At 40.1% G+C, this 19,364-nt stretch overlaps 1 protein-coding gene across 1 annotated transcript in view; it reads right to left on the reverse strand.

The window, feature by feature from the left end:
• The window catches only part of LOC133775873 (cytochrome P450 2C2), a 32,329-nt gene extending 26,181 nt beyond the window's left edge, over nt 1–6,148 (reverse strand). Inside the window, exons 1-3 of the mRNA XM_062214364.1 lie at nt 5,908–6,148; nt 4,614–4,776; nt 4,289–4,438 (exon numbers count right to left, since the gene is read on the reverse strand). Of these exons, the coding sequence (XP_062070348.1) occupies nt 4,289–4,438; nt 4,614–4,776; nt 5,908–6,075 (481 nt within the window). The 5' untranslated portion in view covers nt 6,076–6,148. The remainder of the gene's footprint in view (nt 1–4,288; nt 4,439–4,613; nt 4,777–5,907) is intronic.
• Nucleotides 6,149–19,364: the final 13,216 nt, after the last annotated feature.

Here is a 19,364-nt window from a genome sequence, read left to right on the forward strand (position 1 = left end):
ACTCCACAACATCAAAACAAACAAGCCACTTAAGAGATGGGCTAAGGACCTCAATAGACATTTTTCCAAAGAGGAAATCCAAATGGCAACAGACACATGAAAAAATGTTCAGGATCACTAGCAATTAGGGAAATGCAAATCAAAACCACAATGAGGTTTCACCTCACCCAGGTGAGAATGGCTCACATTCAGAAATCTACCAACAATAGATGCTGAAGAGGATTGGGGAAAAAGGGACACTAACCCACTGTTGGTGGGAATGCAAATTGGTTAAGCCATTATGGAAGTCAGTCTGGAGATTCCTCAGAAACCTGAATATAACCCAACCATACAACCCAGCCATCCCACTCCTTGGAATTTACCCAAAGGAAATTAATTTGGCTAATAAAAAAGCCATCTGCACATTAACGTTTATTGCAGCTCAATTCACAATAGCTAAGACCTGGAACCAACCCAAATGCCCATCAACAGTAGACTGGATAAAGAAATTATGGGACATGTACTCTATAGAATACTATATACAGCAGTCAAAAACAATGAAACCCAGTCATTTGCAACAAGATGGAGGAATCTGGAAAACATCATGCTGAATGAATTAAGCCAGTCCCAAAGGGACAAATATCATATGTTCTCCCTGATCAGTGACAACTAACTGAGCACCAAAGGGGAAACCTTTTGAAGTGAAATGGACACTATGAGAAACAGTGACTTGATCATTTCTTGTCCTGACTATTGATGTACAATGTAATACTCTATTTTAGTATTTTTTTTTGTTCTGCTACTATTGGTTGAACTCTGTAATTAACACACAATTATTCTTAGGTGTTTAAATTTTAACTGAAAAGTGATCCCTGTTAGGAATTTGGAAAACATTACGCTGAGTGAAATAAGCCAGTCCCAAAGGACAAATATATGTTCTCCCTGATCAGTGACAACTAACCGAGCACCAAAAAGGAAACCTGTTAAAGTGAAATGAACACTATGAAAAATGGTGACTTGATCAGCCCTTGCCCTGACTGTTGATGAACAACTTAATGCATTATCCCTCTTAGTATTCTTGTTTGTTTGTTCTATTTAATACTTTTGGTTGAATACTGTATTCAATACACAGTTATTATTACGTGTTGAAACTTAACTGAGAAGTGATCCCTGTTAAATATAAGAGTGGGAATAAGAGAGGGAAGAGATGTGTAATTTGGGACATGCTCAAGCTGACCTGCCCCAAACAGTAGAGTTAAAAACATACCAGGGGATTCCAGTTCAATCTCATCAAGGTGGCATGTACCAATACCATCTCACTAGTCCAAGTGATCAATTTCTGTTCACAATTGATCACAATCATAGGACTAAGAGCCAAAGGGAGCACATAAACAAGACTAGTGGCTGCAAATACTAACCAATAAAACAAAAAAAGGGAGAGAACGATCCAACATGGGAAGCGAGATACACAGCAGACTCATAGAATGGCAGATGTCCTAAACAGCAGTCTAGCCTCAGAATCAGCCCGTAAGACATGCGAATCTGGCTGAAAAGCCCATGAGAGCATTTCAGGCATGGAAAGCCAAGACACTCTGGCAAAAAAATAAAAAATAAAAATGACCTAAATGAAAAATCTCCGTGAGTGAGATCCCAGTGAAAAGAACAGGTCATCAGAAAAGGAGGTACCTTTCTCCGAAGGGAGGAGAGAACTTCCACTCTGACTACCACCTTGTCTAAATACGATCAGAGTTGTGATTTAATGCTGTAACTAGTACTCAAACAGTATTTTTCACTCTGTGTTTCTATGTGAGTGCAAACTGTTGAAATCTTTACTTAATATATGCTAAACTGATCTTCTGTATATAAAGAGAATTGAAAATGAATCTTGATGTGAATGGAAGGGGATTGGGAGCGGGAGATGGGAGGGTTACTGGTGGGAGGGAAGTTATGCGGGGGGGAGCCGTTGTAGTCCATAAGCTGCATTTTGGAAATTTATATTCATTAAATAAAAGTTTTAAAAAAAGATAGATTTTTTCACCTAAAACTGAAATGAAATTAGAAATTTTACTTGAAACTTAAATTTCAAGAAAAAAGAAAGGAAACATGAATTCCATTTATTTCTTTAATGTAGAAAAAATGATTCCTGCCCTTGGAAACCAGGTACATCACTACCAATCAGCACTTAAGTTTTATTAATTCAGACAAACTTCATGCTCTTGTGGAATTGTAGACTATTGCTATACATAACCATCAAAAGATCTCTGGGTAACTATGACTTTTGAGTTTGACTGTAATTTAGGTAAAATCCATCATTTCACTAATGAAAACAATTATAGCAATGGAAAGTTGTTTTCTGTTTTTTTTTAACTTTTATTTAATAAAAACAAACTTTGAAAGTACAACTGTAAGATTATAGTGGTTTTTCCCTCATAATCTCCCTCCCACCCACAACCATCTCATCTCCTACTCTCTCTCCCATCCCATTCTTCATTAAAATTCATTTTTAATTATCTTTATATACAGAGGATCAACTTAGTACATACTTAGATTTCAACAGTTTGTACCCACACAGATACACAAAGTATAGAGAACTGTTTGAGTAGTAGTTAAATAATAGTAGTAGGTAAATAATTACCATAAAGGTATAACGTGGAATCTAATTGGTTATCAATTAAAATTTTTTGGCTATGGGCCGGCACCGTGGCTAATCCTCCACCTTGCGGCGCCGGCACACCAGGTTCTAGTCCCGGTTGGGGCACCAGATTCTATCCCGGTTGCCCCTCTTCCAGGCCAGCTCTCTGCTATGGCCCGGGAAGGCAGTGGAGGATGGCCCAAGTCCTTGGGCCGTGCACCCGCATGGGAGACCAGGAAAAGCACCTGGCTCCTGGCTTCGGATCAGCGCGGTGCGCCGGCCGCAGCGGCCATTGGAGGGTGAACCAGCGGCAAAAAGGAAGACCTTTCTCTCTGTCTCTCTCTCTCTCACTATCCACTCTGCCTGTCAAAAAAAAATTTTTTTTGGCTATGGTGAGGCCAGGAGGAGAAGAGTTAATGGATATTGAAAAAACAGGAGGTTCTGCACAGTTCCCAAGAGGAAGAGGCATGAGCACCATGCAAGTAAGCACCTGGGGTGGTCAAGAGGCTAAAGGATTAAGGGAGACAGCTGGGTACACAGGTTCTAATGAGGTTTTCATTGGAAGGGATGGGTGACTCAGGTGCTACACTAAGTATAGTGTTAGATAATTTGAATAATGTCAAAGACATCTGTGCTATGAGAAGAGGGTGGAGGTGTCTAGTGGTCCATCACTTGGGAGAATAAAGGAGGATACTGGTTTGGTGTGTAAGTTTCATAAATGAGATGGAAGTATGCACTATGGTTAAGTAGGTCTCAGTATCAAGGGCATGCAATGTGCACATGTTTGCTCTCTCTAGCAATGAGGCAATCCTTGGGGTGGATGTCATTCCCTGGAATGGATCCATAACAATGCCAGATGTCAGAGTTACATAAAATATAGAAAGTAAAAACAAGATTAATATGGAAATAAGGAGTGGGAATATAAGCAAACTCAAAAACAAAGCCAATTTAAAACTAAGGTCGGTAGAGTGAAGAGTTAATATCAATCATTCTAATATTGTTCTTTGTGCAGTTTGTAGCATTTAGATGTAGTTTGTGATTTTTACTCAAAGTATATGAAACAATATGGTAAGCAGTTAAACAACATTAAATAACTTTCGCTGAGAATTTTAAAGTAAAGTATAATGGATAAGGACTGTTTTAAGCGTTGCCTAGGTGTTGAAAATCATAGACAAGCATAGTTCCTGGCAGACATTGTAGTCATAGGCCTGGAGAAAATCACCTGGACATGTCAGTGAGGCTCTTCCTGCAAATATAGACCAATTAAGCGAAACTATCAGTAATTTTCTGAGTTCCATGAGGATGTGATGAATTCATTTCCCCCAGGTGTTCTGGAAAATTATGCCCTGATGAAATGTTCTAGAACAGTTATTACACAATTACTATATTGAAAAATATTAAACGTTATCTATTTGAAAAAGGTGATAGCTTTAAAACAATGCAGGAGCAGGAAAGGATTACACAATGATTTTATTCCCAACACTGTACATAAATCAGGGTATAAAACACAACATCCAAACATACACAAAAGTTCCCTTGACTCTGTCAGAAAGTCCCTTCTCCTTTGGACACTGACAACCAGGACACAGAATGAAAGATTTTTCTCACTTGCACTGTGTCCAGGGCCACCACTAGAGAAGAGAGCATTCTCTTCAGGACATGTAATGAGTTACCCACCATTGGTTTTTCTCAGCTCCTCCACCAGGCAGTGGGCTTCTTCTTGAACTCGTTCCTCAATGCTCCTCTTCCCCATTCCGAAATTCCGCAGGGTCATGAGTGAGAAGCGCCGGGTCTCTGTCCATGTCTTTCCATTGCTGAAAATGACTCCTAAAGGTTAAGAAATGGAAGCTAGAAGAGGACTCAAGGCAATAAAGCAGAAGCTGACACCTGTTAGCCTTGTGGATTGGCCCAGCTCTGCAGGAGGAGCCATTTGCATTTGTTTTCCATCCTCTCCACCCTCTTCACCACCAGCCAACAAACACACAGGCACAAGCACACCTACCAAATCCTTTATTAAGTTTTGCATTCATTAGGAAACGGCTTCGTCCAGAAAGCTCCTGTCCAAGATCAACCAGGGCCTCCTTCACTGCTTCATACCCATGCACCACCACAGTGGGCTTCATGCCCAGATACACAGTGAATACGGGGCCATAGGCTTTTGACAGCTGGAAATTGAAAAAAACAAATAATACTAGCAAAAGATATCACTCTTTGGTGTAGATATTGTTGCCTGATTGGGACTGTTACCATCATATTGTTGATATTTTTGTTCTTTTAAAAGCAACTTCAAATATTTCCATACCAGAATGCTTTCCATGAGCCATGCTATTGCAGGGGAAAATAGTATGCAGATTATCACAACTAATCAACACATTCAGCTAGATGTATTTATTATTTTACAGATAAAGAGACTAAGGTAAAGGAATTTCAAATTCCTTGTCCCACGTCTAATAAATAGACTCAAATGTAAACCCTGCTTTGCCAGTCTCTGATGCCTGAGCACTTCAACAGAAATTATTGCTCAAATTTGATCAACACCCAGCTACCAAGGACGCTACTTCAAATTACCTACAAAGCTCTTCCCACAGTGAACAGACTCAGTAGTGATATATAGAAGAAATCGACATTTATCAAAGGCACCCCAGATACTGCTAATATCCAGCTTAGTTTAAGATTTGCTGATATTATTAACACAGAAGAGTGGGCACTTCAAGGCAGGGTAAGGATACAAGGATGCCATGAAAGGACAATTTAATGCACACTCTACATTCACAGGTCAAAGACAGTACTTTGTACAGGCCGAAAAGTATTCCAGTACCACCCAGCACATCCTAACTCATTGTTTCATCATTGACTTGTGTCTATTGTAGTACCATACTTCCATGACATCAGCCACAATTTACTTCCTATGGTTTAATAGTCTTAGGTTATCTGAACAAAATACATGCATAAACAGTAGATTACATCTTGAGTAAACTCTCTGGTAACAAAATATTTTATTATCATTGAATAAGGTAATAAAATAATTAATAAAATTACTGTAAAACAAAGGCAGCAATATCTTATTATATGGACTCCACCTTAAAACTTACATATTTCCCTACTGGCAAAATGTAGTATTTTATTCTATTATTCCTGACAATGACCCACCAAAAACAATAACCCAGATGAAATATTTCCCTTAAATAAAATACTTTAGTAATTTACCTCCAGGAATATAATTTGTTTAAAATTTGAGGCTAACTATTTGCCCTTCACAAACCATTAGAGCATCGTAATGTATACTGTATACTTACATTGGTTAAAGATTTGCTTAAGTCCTTAAAATCTAACTGCAGGACGTTTCCAAGAATTGGCAAAGGAGTGGGGCCAGGAGGAAGCTTCCCTCCCCCATGACTCTGTTTCCAGAGTGAAAGGAGAAGCAAACAGGAGAGGCAGAGCCCCAGCACCACCACCAGATCCATGGGAGCCTTCTCTTCTTCCTGAGACAACTGGAAGCTGCAAGCTCAGGCTTTTATAACACTCCTGCTAATTTTGTGTCCCTTTGACCTGAGAAAGTACCCAGTGAGCTAGTTGTACTTTATTTTCCTCTCTGAGTGGACTTTGGAGCACTGAAAAAGGTGAAAATAAGATGTTTTTTCCTCTTGCTCTGTTTTACAGTGCTCTCCGCCTCCAACCCAGCCCAGGGGTCCTGTTCTGTCTAGTGTAGGCTGGGGAAGGCATTTATGCTGCTTTTTAAGACACTGCAGGTTTTTCCATTGAGCAGCCACAATTGAGAACCAATGCAATAAATTATTTGATCAAAATATTTTTAATATCCTGATTTCTTTTATTGGTTGCAGTTATGAATTTGACATTGAGAGCAATCAATTTATACTATCTTTTATATATATAATGCTCACCCTATAACAATATCTGAAATATTAGAACAGTTTCCTGGAAAAATTAACACCGTTTAAAATATTTTTTTTTAAATTTTTTTTGACAGGCAGAGTGGACAGTGAGAGACAGAGACAGAGAGAAAGGTCTTCCTTTTGCCGTTGGTTCACCCTCCAATGGCCGCCGCGGTAGCGCGCTGCGGCCGGCGCACCGCGCTGATCCGATGGCAGGAGCCAGGTGTTTATCCTGGTCTCCCATGAGGTGCAGGGCCCAAGGGCTTGGGCCATCCTCCACTGCACTCCCTGGCCACAGCAGAGAGCTGGCCTGGAAGAGGAGCAGCCGGGACAGGATCGGTGCCCTGACCGGGACTAGAACCTGGTGTGCCGGCGCCGCTAGGCAGAGGATTAGCCTATTGAGCCGCGGTGCCAGCCCCGTTTAAAATATTTTAATGTATATGCTAACATTACCAATCAACAGTTCTGACTTGTACATGTTGAATAACCAAACACATATATCAGCTAAATATTCATACCCTTAACAATAAAGCCCCCCAAAAAGCATGAAAAGGCAGTTATTATAACTTATTTTTGCCTTTCAATTGAAGAAAGGCAGATCCTAGGTAACAGGACTCCTGTAGTGTCCCAGAACTCACTCACAGCAGAAATGCGATGGGACCTGAGCTCTTTAGAGGTTAATTGTGGTGCATTACAGCTCACATCTCAGTTATTTCAAGAACAATTTCAGAAATAAAATGTTACTCCCTATGTACACCACACTGGTCACTAAGTAACAGGACCATACACTCTGCAGACAAAAAGTAGATAACAGGGTTCTCTATTTTCCATCACTAAAGATGTGAAACTTACTCAGTGTCACTGCAGCAAAAGCCAATGCAGAGCACCAAGTGTGGAGGGCTGGACACAGGATGGCTTCTCCACCTCCTAGTCAATTCCGTACACCTGTTTCTGTTGCTTTCTTGGGCTGCCACTGTTAAAAATAACACAAAAAGGTAATGGAAAGTCAGGTAGGGAGACCATGGAGAGATCCACAGGCATGAGCTGTAGATGTGCAAGAGAGGCAGGGACTTCTTCCAGCAGACCTATGGCACAGAAGGACCACTATAAGGTTCGGAATAGCACTAGAATGGCAGCAAACCTTACTAGATCATCAGGGGCACTGCTTGTACGAAGGTATATCCTGTAAAGACATCATTACAATTTTGATATATTGATAAGCACAGTCATTTCTTTTTCACTTCATTGCTTTTGTAAATATGTAAAGTGTACAACATGATGTTTTAATATAATAAACCCAGTGAAATGATTAGCACAAACAATTTTTCATATGTATGATTTTACTAAGTTACTGTTTTGGTAGTAACACCTAGAATCTAAACAGTTAGCAAGTTCTCATGATTCAATACACTATTAACTATAGTTTCCATGCTATACATTAGCTCTCTGGAATACTTATCCCTCCCCAACTGCAAATGTGACCTTTAACCTACATTTATCCAGTTTACCTCCTCCCCACCCCTGAAAAATATCATTCTAGCCATGCTTCTATCCATTAACTGTTTTTTTGTAGATTCCACATATAAGTGAGATGCTATAATATTTTTTTATGTCTGATGTATTTCTTTAAGTATAAAGTCCTACAGTTCACCCACGTTGCCATAATTGATAAGGTGTCCTATTTTTAAGGTGAAGAAAGTTCCAAAGATTTTATCAGAATTTATCATGTCATCTACTGATGAACATTTAGACTATGCATGTATTTTTGTTGCTGTGAATAATGCTGAGTTATTGTGGTTATTTCTAACTAAAATAAAGAGAAATCTAGTTTTGTAAAGACTACAGATATACAATATTTATAATTGGTCATGTTTGCAAGGATTCTGATAATTTACACAGAATTTTCACATCTATCATATCAATTTGGATTCCTTCAATTACCTTTGCCTAAGGTGAAATGATTGCTATTTTATAGATTCTGTCCCTTGGCCAATGAAACGGCTCCCAAAGGAGGCAGGGCTCAGGTCAAATTCCTTGTCCCCTGAGTCACGGCACTTTCCTACCAAGCAGACAGTCAGTTCAGCAGGTTTACCAATATTAACTTACAGTGTCAGTCAGTAATGACTTTCTAGTAAGCAAGAATTGAATCAATAATTGAAGCACAGGTTAATGAAAATGAAGGTCAGATAAGGTTTCTTTCATAACCTATAAAATTAAGCAAGTCAAATTTTGCTTTTAGGACTCTACAAGTTTTGTATACCTTATTTGGATAAAACAAAATAAAAAGATCTGTTTAAAGAAATAACTTTATTGCTTGAGAAGTGGTACCACGGTTCATCCTTTCTAATTCTGGGGCCCCTGCTTGGTCCTTTCTCTTTATAGGATGAGAAAGATTCAGAAATAATTACCAAGAGAAAAGGCCTCAGAGATCGAGTAATATAATGGCTACCTTAATTGGGGAATAAGAAATCGTGACATGAAGTGCCTCTACTACATCAATACTAGATCCTGTTTAAGAATCCAGGTTTCAATTTTCAGTTCAGTGATTCTCAGATCAAAGGACTTTCTTATCACTGACTAAATGGATGGTGAGGAGAGAATCTCGAATAAATCCCCCACCATCAACAGAGTAATGCACACCTCAACTTGTGAACTAGATATAGCTTTTATTCAACAAACGCTTATCTGGAAGCATTATACATATAGAGAGCATTATACATATAGGGAATATAGAGCCTGCATCCTACATGGATGATGCAGCTCAATGAATTCTTACAAACTAAATGTATCTGCGTAACCAACACATTGGACAAGAAAAATGATTTTTTTCAGGACTTCAGAATACCCTTTATATTTCTACATAAACCCTATCTTTCTCTTCCCAAAATATACCCAGTATCAAGTCATAAGTTAGTTTGCCTCTTTGTAAACTTAATAAAAATGGAATTGTACATTATGCATTTTTAATATCGTGTTTTCTCAGTAGCTGTTGTGTTTGTGAAATTCATTCATGTTGAAAAAATAGTATGCCATAAGTTATATTTTCTTTCAATATTTTTATTTGATTACTATCCTACAGTTTACATTGTATGGCTATGTATATCTGAGTTGATTCTAGTTATGACTATTGTGGATAGTTCTGTTATTATCCGAATCTGTTATTATACCAATATAAGTAATTGTGTCTAGTACACCTATGAGCACAACTGACAAATACACATACACTTGTTCAGTTTTAATAACTTCTGAAAAAGAGTTAAGTCTATTTAGCAATTGCTTCACATTCTTCAAAACATTTAGTATATGCAGTCTTCCTTTGTTTGAACCATTCTGGTGAGTATGTGAAAATATCTCGTTTTAATTTAACTTGCATTTCACAATGCTTTGTGGTGCTAACCACTTTTTCAATTGTCTATTGGTAACATCAAATCTTGCTTTTTGAAGGGTTAGTGCAGTTTAGATATAATCCCATTGTTTACTTAATATATATAATTCTATATATACATATATACACATACACACATAGGCATTTATATTGTATTTTATTATTTATATCTTTATATAACATTTATCAACCACAAGCATATAGAAAATTGGAAATTTTCAAGTCTAAGGGATATGTTGGTACCACTTAACTTTTCCCCTTCAGTCCAATTTGTATCAAAGGTGGGTCTTAGACACCGTGTAATGCTCAAGCAGTGTACTTTGGTAGTGCACTCAACAAGACCAACAGCAGGAGCAGACCAATGGATTAGGACAAACTTGGGAGTCAGGTGACCACCTTACCAAGAGGGTCTCCATCTAGAATCTATTCTCAAAGTCTGGGGAATCCATTCCGCTTTCATATACTTGTATTCAATCTGAGTCAGTTACCAGGATTTTCCTCTGTAAAGCGAGTTTAACCTGTGTTTGCAAGGGAAAGCTCTACTTACAATTTAAGGTTTGTAGGAGTTGTATCCATGCCACAAGGGTCTCCTCCTGGAACTCCCTACATCCAGGTGCATCATACTGCTAAGTGATACATGATATGTAGTGTCGGTCCTGAAAGATTATTGAGGGACCTTATGGCTACCATTAATTCTCTTACCACAATATGTCTCATAACAGACACTTCAGAGTTCTGTACAAGGTATTTTATTTACTTGAACATTTGCAAATAATTTGATGACAAGAATTTCCAGACCTGATTGGATTTAGTACATAGTACCTTACAAAAAGAGACAATTCTTGGGGGCTGGTACTATGGTGTAACAGGGAAGGCCGCCATCTGCAGTGCCAGCATCCCATATTGGAAGGCCCACATCCCATATTGAGTGTCGGTTTGCTCCTGGCTCCTCCATTTCCAATACAAATTCTGCTAATGCATCCTGGGAAGTAAGAGGTTTGGATAAAGTCCTGGGCTCTGTCTCACGAGGGAAACATAGGTGGTGATCCTGGATCCTGCATTGAGCCTGGCCCAGTCCTGGCTGTTTTGGATATTTGTAGAAGGAAGATTGCCCTCCTGCTCTGTGTGTGTGCATGTCCATGTGGGAGACCTGGAGGAAATTCCTGGCCCCTGGCTTCAGATCGTCACAGCTCCAGCCATTGTGGCCAACTGGGGAGTGAACCAGCAGATGCAAGACCTCTCTCTCTCTCTCACTCTCTCTCTCTCTCTTTCTCCTCTCTCCTCTCTCTGCCTCTCTGTAACTCTGTCTTTCAAATAAATAAAATAAATCTTATAAAAAAAGAAAATCATTAAATTGACCCCAAAGACTGGACCACGACATGCAGAACTGAACGTGAGATGGCATTTAGTGTTCATGATATTGAAAACATGACTGGGATGATTAACACTATTATATCAATAAAGACAATTTATAAGCAGCAGTATTTTAACATATTTTTGTAAAATGACTAGTGCAGTTATTTCTAAGCTCTTTTAGTAAGAAAAAAATCTAATCTTTCAAGACACAGTTACACAGTGTTTTATTGGTCATGACTGGAGGGGCTCTGATGATTTACAGAGAGCTTTCACACCCATAATATCTTTCAATTACATTAACTTTGCTGGAGGTAAAGTTACCCCCACTTGAGGAATGAATAAGCTTGTCTCAGGGACTCAGTATCCTGGCTGAGGACACAGAAACTATGGGTGGTATTGATGCAGGCAGGCAGATAGGCTAAAACTGATTAGATTTGTGAGCTGGAAGACCACGCCTTCACCATGCCCCCGTGTGATCCCATGCCACTACCTGACCCCACCTGTGTGTCCATCTGCCAATCAGGCTATATGACCACTCCCTTTTGGAAGTGGATGAAAGGCCTGGAACAGGAATACGATAGGCCTGGCCCTTTTTTTTCTTCTCTGCCCTTTTTTTACCATTATGGACCTTTGTTTCCCTTGTTGGCCTGTGCCTTTGGGCTCCCGCGCTTTGTGCCTTTGCTTGGATGCCAGTGATAAGCTGCTAGTGGTAGCTGCTCTTAACCGAAGGCTTGCTGCGCATGGCTCTCAACCTGCTCTCTGCTTGGTATGGCCCCAGCTCAATTTCCGGACTTTCCTTTCTCCCTTACAGCCTTCACTCCACTATGCATTTCTCTCACTGGGTAAAAAGCTTAAAAACTTTTCATGTTGCCTGGTCTATTTGAGCCAGTATTCAGAATTCTCTGAATTCATGGCAAGAACCCACAAGGCTTATTAAAATGGGAAATATTAATAAGCAAATTGGTATCAGTACAGCTCAGCCTGGATCCCATATGTCCCATGTCTTGCTCTCTTCCACAAAGCAAAACATTCAGCTCAACTGGGTTTACCATTTACTGAATATGTGCTTAGGTTAAACATTCCACGATTTCACCTAATCACTGCCTTTGAAAATAAACATGGATTTAGTTAATCATTATGGTAGCAGTTGATCAAAATTAGGGTCAGAAAGGTTTGCATACAACCTTTAGAATTTGAACCTGCCTTCATCTCGATGAAGACAAGATGTGAACTTTATCCAGGGCAAAAGAAGCAGCAGTTTTCCAGCTGGTTCACAGTTCTAAGCTCTTAAAAGGCCACATCAACTTCTTTTGGATAAAGTGAGCTCAGCTGCTCTCTCCTTGTCTTTTTTAGCTTTGTTATTTATAAAAAAAACAGAACAAATTTTATGTATTTCCTATATACAATCTTAAGAGCATACTTTTATCAATCCTGATATACCTTGAGAGATAAATGCCCCTGTCTTGCTTCTCCTCCTTTCTGTTGAGCTGAAGTCCTGCCTGGACCTTTCTGTGTAGATTGCAAACATCTTTAAGGAAGAGAGAAGCCTCATCCCTCATTTTAGACTCTAACGTTAGCTGCCTGCATGTCCTCCAACCTCAGGACCTTCATGAGAGTCACTGGGGAGTTAACCAATCAGGCAAATACCTATGGAAAGGAACTACAGGGAGCAAGGTCTCTGGGTGCAGAGCTATGCAGCCAACACCTGCCTTATCACTGTTCACTTAGGCTGCTGTGCATCCTTGCTGTATTACAGTTGGGAGATAGCTTATTAAATGTACACAATTTAACTTATTCCCATTCTATTCGATTTTACTGCATAGATAGTATAAGAAGTAACTGAGCGTAATGTAAATAGCATGTTTTCAAGTGGGATAAGAAGTATGCAACAATAAGTTATGCTATTTTTTTTTGAGAAGTTTCTTTTTTTTTCATAATTTTTTTTATTTTTTTTTTAACTTTTATTTAATGAATATAAATTTCCAGTGTACAGCTTATGGATTACAGTGGCTTCCCCCTCCCATAACTTCCCTCCCACCCGCAACCCTCCCCTCTCCCGCTCCCTCTCCTCTTCCATTTGCATCAAGATTCATTTTCAATTCTCTTCACATACAGAAGATCAATTTAGTATAAAGGTTTCAACAGTTTGCACTCACATAGGCACACAAAGTGAAACATACTGTTTGAGTACTAGTTATAGCATTAAATCAAAATGTACAGCACATTAAGGACAGAGATCCCACATGAGGAGCAAGTGCACAGTGGCTCCTGTTATTGACCCAACAAATTGACACTCTAGTTTATGGCGCCAGTAACCACCCTAGGCTGTCGTCATGAGTTGCCAAGGCTATGGAAGCCTTCCAAGTTTGCCGACTCTGATCATATTTAGACAAGGTCATAAAAGACAGGGTGAGGATAGTAACCAATGATCCTAAGAGTGGCATTAACCAGGTTTGAACAATTATACAGCATGAAGTGGGGAAGAGGACCATCAGTACACACAGGTTGGGAGTAGAGCCATTGGTGGTAGAGTAGAGGTTATGATTACAAAGGAATGAGGCCCAAGTACGCTAGACAGGGCCTAGAACAAAGGACAGAGTCATTATTAGAGGAGCTAAGAAAGGTGCTGTCTAAGCTACAAGTAATTTTTCTGATTGAGAGGCAAATAGAACCTCACAGAAGGGGCTTAATAATAATCTGGTGGGCTTTAGGCCTTGTAAGTTAAGAGGCCCAGACCTATCTATCTCTTCCCATGGGGTATATCTATATATAGAACCTGATAGAAGGGGCTTGATAATAATCTGGTGGGCTTTAGGCCTTGTAAGTTAAGAGGCCCAGACATAGCTATCTCTTCACATGGGGTATATCCTAAGGGAGGTGTGAACCTCCTAGGGGAAGGCACTCTGTTGACTTTCATTACTTGGCTGGCCTGGGAGGAGAGCTGGCCAGGTAAAGGCAGCGGGCATCTCTAACAAGAAATTTACAGTTCTGCCTGCAATGTTGCTGACCCTACTTGACCACACCCTCAGCTGCAGTGGTCACTTTGGAAGTTGGGCTGAGTGAAGGGCTTTTCAGCTTAGAGCCAATAAGATCTGTGGCTCTGACCTGGGCATCCTTCGACTCCAGGGCAGGTCCATTTCCAGTGATCCAACTCTTGGCAGAGCTGCCAGGGCTCTTCACAAGCTGACTTCTGCTGAAGCCCAGGCTTACCACATTGAAAGCCACTGCAGTGGACTGGCCTGTTGGGTCTCCTTGAGGGCAGATCACTGTACAGATCAGCCATTAATAGGCCTGCCACCCACTGCTTCTGATGCCGAGCTTTCTTTTCCTCCTGGTTTGTGTTAAAGCAGACCAGAAGATGCAAGTCAAGGGAGTGCTCGTGTCCCATCTCTAATCTTCGGTGGCCTGAACTACAAGTCTATAGTCACAGACATGTTCTGTAGTAGTTTTTCTAAGGTAGACAATGCCCATGAGGAAAATTATATTCTCACTTTAAAACTTCCTTTCCCTTTGGTCTGAAAGGGAGGTTTTTTCTACTTACTGTTTACTTCGCTGGTGGCGAAGTGAATCTAGCTATGAGATTATTATTTAAGTTCTTATTTTGGCTATGCTATTACAGAAAAATGTTAGCCATCTCTTTTATAAGGTCTAAAGATTAAATTGTGCATCCTACAGATTCCTTCATAATAGAATTAGTTTCCTACCTTGAAGAGAATAGAGAAATGAAAGAACAAGTTGGGCTTAGAATAGAGAAATGAGGGAGCAAGTCCTAGATCGCTTGCTGACAATAGCAATATCGCATGAATACTTAGCAAACAGTTTCAACCATTAGATAACAACTTAAGAAAACATTTACCAGAAGGTCCAATGCCTTCTATAAATTTTAAGAATCATGTATTTGAAAACACCTCTTAATTATCTAACATGGTGTAGTTTGTTTAACCAGTAAACTTAAGCACAACCATATAAAATGTTTTTAGTTTCTTTCTACCAACAAGTTTAAAACATATGATACACAGATTCAGGTCACACAAATTAAAATGTATCTTTGATTGATGTTAGCAGCTTAAATTTATGGACAATCTTATCTATAAGCCATTTAAAATAAAACTCTTAATAAAATTTCCCCATGTGGACATACAATATGTACACACATATAACATAGCATACTAGACCAATATAGCATTTTTAATAATAGCTTTTAAAATCTTTAACTCTTTTTGTAGATTGCCAATTGATTTGAATTGCTTTTTTAGTAACCTCAGTTAACCATACTTTCTCTCAGTTGGTACTGTTAATACATTATTGGCTTCATCTGTTTACAGAGCCATCCCAAAGTACTGAATACAATGGAAGTGGCTGGAAAAAGCAAAAAAGAACCTATAGGAGGACAGCTAAACCCAGAACCAACAACGCTTTAGTTTTATGAGCAGCAAATCATATATAACTGTGGATGACAAAAGACTTTAAGTCGTCATGTTTAAAATTATAAACTCATAGACCAAATTTGATCTTGTTACAAGGTGATTATTCAAATCTTTGAAAATAAGCACATATTTACATAACCCATAGCTCTTAATAAAAATTCAGCTGTTTTTGAACAATTAGAATTTAACAGACATCAAGAGAACATAATAGATTACTTTAACACATTGCTTTACAGAGCATCAGAGTTTAATTCTATGTCAAAGAGAAATTGAGCTTCCTGTGATCTTTTGCTGTGAGGTTTCCTTCCTTTACCTTCTTTCATATTGATGACCATGTTTCTGTGTTTCTGTGTGTAACACATCTTTAAGCATCTTTTGCAGGGCAGGATGAGTGGCAACAAATTCTTTCAGTTTCTGTTTGCTATGAAAAGTCTTAATTTCACCTTCATTCACAAATGAGAGCTTTGCAGGATATAGTATTCTGGGCTGGCAGTTTTTCTCTCTTAGTACCTGGGCTATGTCTCGCCATTCCCTTCTAGCTTGTAGGGTTTCTGATGAGAAGTCTGCTGTGAGTCTAATTGGAGATCCTCTGAGAGTAATCTGGCGTTTCTCTCTTGCACATTTTAGGATCTTTTCTTTGTGTTTCACTGTGGTGAGTTTGATTACAACATGTCGTGGTGAGGATCTCTTTTGGTCATGTTTATTAGGGGTTCTCTGAGCTTCCTGTACTAAGATGCCTCTGTCCTTCTCCAAACCTGGGAAATTTTCTGCTAGTATCTCACTGAAAATGCCTTCTAATCCTTTCTCCCTCTCCATGCCTTCAGGAACTCCTAGAACTCAAATGTTGGGTTTTTTAATAGTATCCTGTAGATTCCCGACAATATTTTTTAGATTTCTAATTTCCTCTTCTTTTCTTTGGTTTGCCTGTTTCCTTTCCTGTTCTCTGTCTTCTAAGTCCGATATTCTCTCTTCTGCTTCGCCCATTCTGCTTTTAAGGCTCTCTAATGTGTTTGTCATTTGATCTATTGAATTCTTCATTTCATTATGATTTCTTGTCACTATCTCAGTTTCTTGTTTCACTAGTTGTTTCATTTCATTTTGATTCCTCCTTAATATTTCACTTTCACGAGAGAGATTTTCTATCTTGTCCATGAAGGATTTCTGTAGTTCAAGAATTTGTTTTTGAGAACTTCTTAATGTTCTTATCAATTTTTTGAGATCCGCTTCTTGCATTTCTTCTATCTCATCATCTTCATAATCTTGCATTGGGGTGTCTTTTTCATTTGGGGGCGTCATAGTGTCTTCCTTGTTCTTGTTAGCTTGGTTTTTGCGTTTGTTGTTTGGCATGTTGGAGATATTTGGTTTCTTCACTGTGGTGTTTTTTCTTGTTACACTATGGCTCTATATTAAGTGGACTGTCTGCTTTTGGTGGAGCCTTAGAGGCTTGAGATGAGCGTGGACTGAGAGCTGTGTTTGGTTCCTCAGGGCTGAGGGTGTGTCAAAGATGACACTCCCAGGTTAGGCGTGGTAAATCTCTTTCTTTTTTTTTTTTTTTTTTTTGATTCAAAAGGGAAGTAATTCCACACAGCTGAACGTACTTGGAGGTAGTTAGCAGGCAAATGATATACCCACAGGAGCCAGAGATTGGAAGCTCCTTCCCAAGGACCACACAGGGAATCTGTGCTGCCCTCCGTGTGGGCTCCAACTCTCCTGCAGTCTCCCACTGGGTTGCCAAGCTAGATCCCAATCTCCTGTTATTTCACCCCTCCCCCCAGAGTCAGGTTTTTCTGCTAGGCTCAGGGCCGTTGCAGACCTGAGGTCGCCCTGCTTATGACGTATGTCCAAAATGGCGCCTGCTCTGTCTTGCTCGCCTTTGAGAGGTGAGCGGAGAGAGAGAAACTCGTGTCCGTATCGGTCACTTTTTTTTTTCCTCTCTCTCTTCTAGTTAGCCTGGTGAACTTTTCCCCACGGAGTTTCAAGCCTCGTTCCCTCTAGTCTCCTCTTTCCGCTTGCCCGCCGGTGTCTCGGGCTATTGTGGTTCGGTTCACCTCGCGTTCCAGCGCTGGTGCGTTGAGTCTGCCGCTGGTGTCCCGAACTTGGGCTCCCACGCTCTCCACGCAGGTCCACTGTGAATCACTAGTTCCGGAAGAGTTTCCTCTGCTGTTTCTTCCCCTACTCTTCCTTGACCCTGCAGTATCTCCACTTATATTAACGTGTGTCTTGACGAGCTATCAATATGCTCCCTTCCTATTCCGCCATCTTGCCGCTCTCCCCAAAGTTATGCTATTTTAAAAATATTTCATGTACAGTTTAATGAAATTAAGTATGTGCACATTTTTATGTAAACACAACCTTTCATATTCAGAGGCTGTTGGCTAATGAAGTGTCCCAGAGTATTGGCTGCATATGCTGCACTGTCTTTGTTTCTAGATGAGCATTTTAGTGAAGTGTCTCTATAGCATTGTAGCTATAGTCAGTATTTCCTTTTTGAAGAGAGGAGAGTTCCCTCACCTCAGCCAAGATGATGCAGGAAGATGCCCATGGGAAAGAGGTGCTTGAAATGGTTGACAGTGATCAAGTACCCTTTTCAATCTAAGAAGTTGAAAGAGATGCATTTTATCAAAATTCATTGATTTATTTAACATAAAGAGTGACACAGTGGCAGATTTTCTATATTTTGGTTCACTCGCCAAATCCTCACAAAATCATGGAAGGCTAAGGCTAATTCAGGAGCCCAGAATTCCATCTGGGTCTCCTATATGGGTGACAACAACCACTACTTTGGCCACTATTTTTTGCTTTCCCAGGCATAAGCATAAACCTGGATAAGTTTTGCAGCTGAGAATTGAACTTGCACTTCAATATGGGACATGGGCATCACAAGAATTGAACTTGCACTTCAATATGGAACATGGGCATCACAAGTTGTGCTATACCACAACACCTGCCCCAAACTATAATCATTCTTGGCAATGTCTGGGGGCACCTCAGTGGTCTAGACTGCAGAGGTGGTGGGACTGCACTATCAGTGGAAATTCAGCTCTCTTAGATAGAAAGAGCATGCTGTCAGCTCTGAGTCTGGTTGATCCAGGATGCAGGTGTGGGATTGCCATCAGTTTTTTCAAGTTGTGAATAATGGACAGACAACCCTATAGTGTGTCAAGTAGCAAGGTGAGGTACCTGTCCATGCATAAGGGTGCATGTATCCTGGCCCCACCAGTATCCATGGGCTGCACAGGTAGTTTCACAGGATCTCCAAGGCCCAACTTGTCTACAAGCTACTTCTTGGGGCCCGGATTGGTGAGAAGAGGCAGCCATCTGATCCCAGTGCATTAATGAGCCAAGATTCTAAGAAAGGCTGCTCAACTGATTCTTCCAGCCACAGAAGGTTGGGCAGGGCCACCAACACACTCCCAGGGGTCTTGGTGGGCCATGACACACAGAAAGATTGTATAGCTCTTTCCCAGGGTCACGGGTGAGTGGTTAGGGCTGGTCAGCTGTTTCGTTAGACTTCCTTGGGACATGAGGCTCAGGGCAGATTTCCTGGAATTTTCCTAGAACTGTGAATGTATGTGAAGGGTCCCCTGGCTGCTTCTGAGGCTGCAGAGGGTGGCCATGGTCACACAGTTTCTTCCTGTAACCAAGGGTGAGTGGGACCTCTCACTGGTTTTCTGGCAGCCTCTTCAGGTATG

Source organism: Lepus europaeus, chromosome 17 (assembly GCF_033115175.1).
Source record: "Lepus europaeus isolate LE1 chromosome 17, mLepTim1.pri, whole genome shotgun sequence".
Classification (NCBI taxonomy): Eukaryota; Metazoa; Chordata; class Mammalia; order Lagomorpha; family Leporidae; genus Lepus; species Lepus europaeus.